Source organism: Diabrotica undecimpunctata, chromosome 3 (assembly GCF_040954645.1).
Source record: "Diabrotica undecimpunctata isolate CICGRU chromosome 3, icDiaUnde3, whole genome shotgun sequence".
Lineage (NCBI taxonomy): Eukaryota > Metazoa > Arthropoda > Insecta > Coleoptera > Chrysomelidae > Diabrotica > Diabrotica undecimpunctata.
Window position 1 is genome coordinate 63,353,713 of NC_092805.1, and position 6,000 is coordinate 63,359,712.

Below are 6,000 nucleotides of genomic sequence, written 5' to 3' on the forward strand. Positions count from 1 at the left end.
CTTTTATCCGTATTACAACTTACAGAAGTCTGGAACTATGTAGGTACCAGCATGTACCCTTCTCCTATGATTTCTGTATGAGTTATTTGGTAGTCTCCAAAAACTGCTTGCTGCCTACAATCAAGCGCGCCGCCGTCGTACAAAATATGATCGACTGTTTCTATAGGTTCTATATTACAGAGTCTGTAGTTCGTGTCTATAAAGAAGTCTCTTTGTGTCATTATGTACAGGTGTTCCTTAATATTAAATATAATAAACAACTAACTTTAATATTTGTGGATTATGAAAAGGCCTTTGACACCATGAATCAACAAAAAATGTTGAAAGCCTTGACAGAATGCCGAAGTGACTATCGGCATATAAATATAATTAAACACATATACCCAATCGCAACAGCTAGTGTTAAAGTGGGTGACTATCAAACTCAGAAATTCCCGATACAACATGAAGTGCGTCAGGGAGACACCCTATCACCGAAACTGTTCACTTCGCTTTTAGAATATATATATGTAAAAGGGCAACACTCACCGACAAGGGCATACATATAAATGGAGAAAAGCTTAGCCACTAAGGTTTGCAGATGATATTGTGCTAATATCTGATAAGATAGATGAGGCCAAAGAACTTTTAAATCGGCTTTACCTTTCCTCGCTAGAAGGGGGATTGTAGTAGGAAACAAATCTTGTAATCAGCGAAGATATATGCGTAGGAACAAGATCCGTAGACCAGGTAATGGCCTATAAATATATACGCCACGAGATTCGCATAGAAAAAGATAACCAAACCGTTGAGCTTCTCCGTCCAATAAGACTGACTTGGGCAGCCTTCGGCCAGTTGAATCACTCTTTTGCAAATCATCCGATATACCAATATGTGACAAAGATCCGTGTAGCTCAAAGGGAGATGAGCGTGCTATGTTGAACGTTTGAATACTAGACAAGATCCCAAACCGCAAGCTACACTGAAGTGGAACTGGGCAGGTCACGTGGCTCGAATGCCAGATAACAGATTGATAAAGCGGATACTAGAATAGAGGCCAAGGGATGATGCCTATCGAAACAGAGAGAGGTCTTCCAACAACACGTTGGACTGACTATCTAAAACTTTGCCATAGAAATTGTGAACAGTGGTCAAGCGAAGATTAAATGAGGATGATGTTCTTTGAGTAGCGTGCGTCCATTAAATAAACCTGTTTAGATTTTGAGTTAATTTGATCCTATTTTCCATAGTACTTTAACTCTATTAGCTCATGTTCATCAAATATATATTTTATCATGTGCTTAACCAAGTATACTTTCCTAATGATTGTTATCTTGTGTTCTTATGCAGGCTATCATCCGATTGCAGACACATATTCTCACAACCTAAAGATTATCTTGATCTACCTTAAAGTTAATATAGCCACTTGATTATCTGTGCATGTATTGATCGGACCAAGTTCAAAATTAACCCTTTTTAGACCCATCTGTGCACCAGGTGTAACCCTGCAACCTAGGGATGTGCCACCTCTGCATCATCTGTTTCTTTGGACCTATATTTGGGTATATCATCATTTATGTCATCACTTGCAATGAAATACTAGGCTCCTCAGCATTCCTTTCCCAATTACTTTATAATGTTTGCTATGCCCTGTTCTAACCAATATGTTACCCAGATTTTATTTCAGTCTATAATATTCCATTCTTGTATTTTCTTTACAACAATGTGTAGAAGAGGAAAATCCAGTAGGTTACTCTTGATCTCTGTTACATGTCTGATTTAAGCCCTACATTTTTGCATGAGTGCATTTGGCTACCAGTTTAATTCGGTAAGAATTAAAATATTTAGCAGAATTGACCTAGTATTTAATTGCTATTGTAACATAACTTAGATCTAATCTTTTTTATTAAGTTATAGTAAGTACTATTATATAATTCAAACAAATACATATGACTAAGCCTCAAAATAATAGTAAAGTTGCCTCCATCTATCTATCGTCCATCGGCAAATTCAAATAAATACCACATTTAGTCCAGAAAAACTAAGATATTTTTGAGATGTTTTAACCAAATAATTCAAATATAATGTACAGAATAATTTTTAATTCATTTCCGCTACCAAACTTGATTTTTTCTCATTAAAGGCAGAAAAAAGTGTAATTTCTCTTGCTGAATGTGCTGTACTAATATTTAAGTGTTTACTTTTAGTTCTAAAATGACTAATTTACAATGAGTAATGCAATTGTTAAAATACCGGCATTGTTCTTTTAAAGAATGATACCGGCATTGTAAATACCGGCAAGTGCTTATCTTTAAAGGGACTGGACAAATTTTTCCTTTAGTTCTCGTCTTTGCAACGAGTTTGTTTATATATAGATGAGCATTGCTTTAATTTTTAGTTGTGTTGAAATTTCGTTGTTTTGATTTGGTTATAATAATTGTAGTATTTTTTGTTGTTTATTTTTTGAAAATGTTTATCTGTGTTTAAAAAAATGTTTAGACTCTGAGAAGAATCACCTACAGTTTTTTGTCCATGGGAGCAAGAGAACCCAAGTAGTAGTGGAGAAAGTGAAATGATCGATAATCATTCAAGTTATATAAAAAACAACAACACTGAGACTGGAACTGTAAAAAAGAGTTTAGGACTTCCTAAATGTAAGACGTTTTAAATGAACAATCTAAGAAAATTTTTATGAATGTTTACAAAAATCTGCAAAATTATCGTGAAAATAGTTGTAAAGTATCATAAGAAAAGCGGCCTTTCTAACAGGAATTCTGTATTCTACCATGCGTGACATTGTGAAGATCGGATGCTAGAATACCTAAACATCTAATATCATGACTGCTAAATGTTTAAGAAATTTGGTTTACGAGGAATACGAAAAAAATGTAATACCATTAACAATTGATATTATATACACCAAGCTTGTTGTGATTGGAAGATCCTGTTATAAAACCACTTTACGTAGACGGCTGAAAAAACTTAAATTTAAAAACAAATTTGTTGATAAACGATTGGCTATTATGAAAAGTAAGAGGATAGTACATTGGCGTTTACATTATTTAGAAAAACTTCAAGAATATCGAGAATAAAAGCGAACAATTTATGATTTAGAAGAGACACGGTATGACTGATGATTCACTTAGGTACCAGTTTAAAGGCTTATCTCCGAATAAAGGTTGGGTGTCACATGGGTTAAAGATTTGCGGAAAAAAATAGAAAACTGTAGTATAGATTATCATTAGAATATGAATTCTAATATATTCGAAGTGTGGTTTCAAAAAACATTACTTCCTAATATAACACTATATAGCAGTGCGTTAATTATGGACAATGCCAGCTATCACTCAAGATTTCTAAAAAAAAATACTGTTCGTTTTCAAAACACGAACTACAAGATTTCCCCTCAGATAATGATTTGTACTTTGAAGAGAACTATAATAAACAATTACTTGGAGTGCTTTCTACTAAAATTTATCTCAAACAATATTTTACTGGGCACGTTGAACATGGCCATACTGTTTTAAGCTTACCACCTTATTTTTGCATTTTTAATCCCATAGAACTTATTTGGGACAAGTAAAAAACGAATTCGGAGGAAAAATATTTTTCTTCTTATTATTGGATAATCCTGAAAACTACACGAACGGCCAATCTACCTTCTATAGGGTTTTAATGACCTTAGTACAAATCACAATCAATATTTTATTTTTTGGTTCAATGAACATTATAGTTATTTGCACGTGCATAAAATTTTAATTGCTTAATCTTAATCTTTAGGGACTATCCAGAACTAAGAACGGAATCCTTATTGCTGAAATGGATTTAAATCTCTGTCGACAAATAAAGGACCAATGGGGATTCCAGGTAAGATCACTATATATTTCCTTAATTATTGGTAGTACACCACATTTTTTATTTCAGATGTCACAAAGGTTAGATCTTTACGCCGATCTACTAAATCGGGCTACTAGATCTGATTTTGCTCCTCAGATTGTAAGAAAATCTTGCAAACAGCAACTGTAATTCTGAGTTCTTAAATAAAGTTTATTGGTGCCAGTTTTTGATTTATTATAAAATACCTTTAGAAAACACCTTCTAAGAAAAGATACATACATTGTAGTACCAATACACTACCATTTTTTAAATTAAAATAAATCAGAATAAAATAGATAATCATGCTGGGAATGGCAAAAATGTTTTATACTTACTGCTGACATTGCTATCTGATGTGTATACAAGTCTGATGTAGTAAGTGACAGCGCACAGCGTAAAAGCTAAAGTAGATTAGTGAGAACGATTTTATTAATATTGAGAGAACAGCTGTTCACTCAATTTGTTATTACAGTGAAACTTGGATAATGTGAATCTTAGGGGACCATTAAAAAAATTAGAATTATCCAAAATTTGAATTAAAAATATATCAACAAAAAACAAAGATGCCTACAAAAACATGTCAACCGAAAAAAATGGGCCAACAAAATTCGGCCAAGAATACCAATTCAAACATTTGCAAGCTATAAAAAATTGTTAATTATTGTCGATTTTTATCATTTACAGGTGTTCTGTCTCATTGGTATTTTCGGCCAAATCTTGGCCGAAACAATCGGCTGATAAAAAATGCCCAATGAGAATGCATCATTCAAACAATAAAACATTTTGTCTCAAAAAATTTATTGAAAATAAGAATACATATTTGATACAATTAATAAAAAAAGACATACTAATTTTTTCCAAAGAAATCCGAAAATTTTAGCTGCTTTTTAGAATTTAACTTCTCGGTAATGACAAAAGATTCTAAGATGTTCAGTGAACTAAAAATAGAGTGACTTACGTCATTTTTACTTTCAAAGTCTAAGTCCCGTCTAAGTTGCGTAATATGGTTGGTTGCTTCGGCCGCACTCCAAACATGTATTTCTCCCGCAACTGATGACGCGTCGTCTTCATCACTCTCTTGTTTTTCATCATTGTCCTTAAGCACTTCAGCGGTTTATCGGTTATTTCACCACATACTGCAACATCTTCAACCACGTTGACAAAGGGATAGCGGGATACTACCACGTAGTAGAGGGACTAATGAGTAATGGGTACTTTCTATTCTCCGTTGTCTCCGTATTTGAATTTTCAGATCTTTTTATTTGGTGATCTTTTGTTATATTTAACACGCAGATTATTGTTGTTAGGTCATCAATTATTGTTATTTGTTTCGTTAATTTATTGACTAATATGAGATTTGGTCTATTATGTTCCACTTTATGGTCTGTGAGCACAGTGCTGTCCTAGTAGAGCTTGCAGTTAGCATTCTCAAGAATACTCTCAGGAACGTATTGACGGAAATTGAATATGGGAGATCGTTGATTTGGAAAAGACCCAGTTTGATAGCAATCTCTTGATGGAGAATCTTTCCTACTGAGTTATGCCGTTCCTCATATTCAGCTGCAGCAAATGCCTGGTAGCTCCCGGTAAGATGTTGGATGTTTTCTTGGGCTTGATATCCATATCTTCATTTGTTGGACCTGAAGGTCTTTAACGATATATTTCAGGTAATTTTTTGTTGAATAAACCTGATATTGAATGGCTAGCAAGGAACCTTCTGCTTCAGAAAACATCTTTCCTAATTTCAACAAATAGTTCGACGCCCTATTGTCGACATAGTCTTGACTGACTTCATTGAAATGTTGTCTATGTAGAGGCTTACCCATCCAAGTGCGCATTTTTCCTCCTTAGAAAGAAGTCCTTTTCCTACTAAATACCGTGGTAATGTTGTTTTTTCTACTGCACATAAGTATGATGTTTTTGTGCTTTCGTGACGTGTGTTCTTACTTTTGGCTGAAGATTTTCCATATCCGGCTTAACAATACCAAATTAATAGCTAAACGCGAAACATTCGTAGGTGTTAAGTGCCTTTAACACATTTTTACTGTTAATGTGTGAACGAAGCATCTGTTTTACCCTTCGTATTGTAACGAAAAAGCTAACAAAAATAGATAGTAAAAAACTGATTGTTCACCAAGACTTAAC

The 6,000-nt window shown here is 33.9% G+C and overlaps 1 protein-coding gene across 1 annotated transcript in view; it reads left to right on the forward strand.

Moving 5' to 3' along the window:
* The window catches only part of LOC140435623 (beta-ureidopropionase-like), a 69,389-nt gene extending 65,350 nt beyond the window's left edge, over positions 1 to 4,039 (forward strand). The window contains exons 7-8 of the mRNA XM_072524361.1: positions 3,760 to 3,846; positions 3,904 to 4,039. Of these exons, the coding sequence (XP_072380462.1) occupies positions 3,760 to 3,846; positions 3,904 to 4,005 (189 nt within the window). The 3' untranslated portion in view covers positions 4,006 to 4,039. The remainder of the gene's footprint in view (positions 1 to 3,759; positions 3,847 to 3,903) is intronic.
* The last annotated feature ends 1,961 nt before the right edge of the window (positions 4,040 to 6,000 follow it).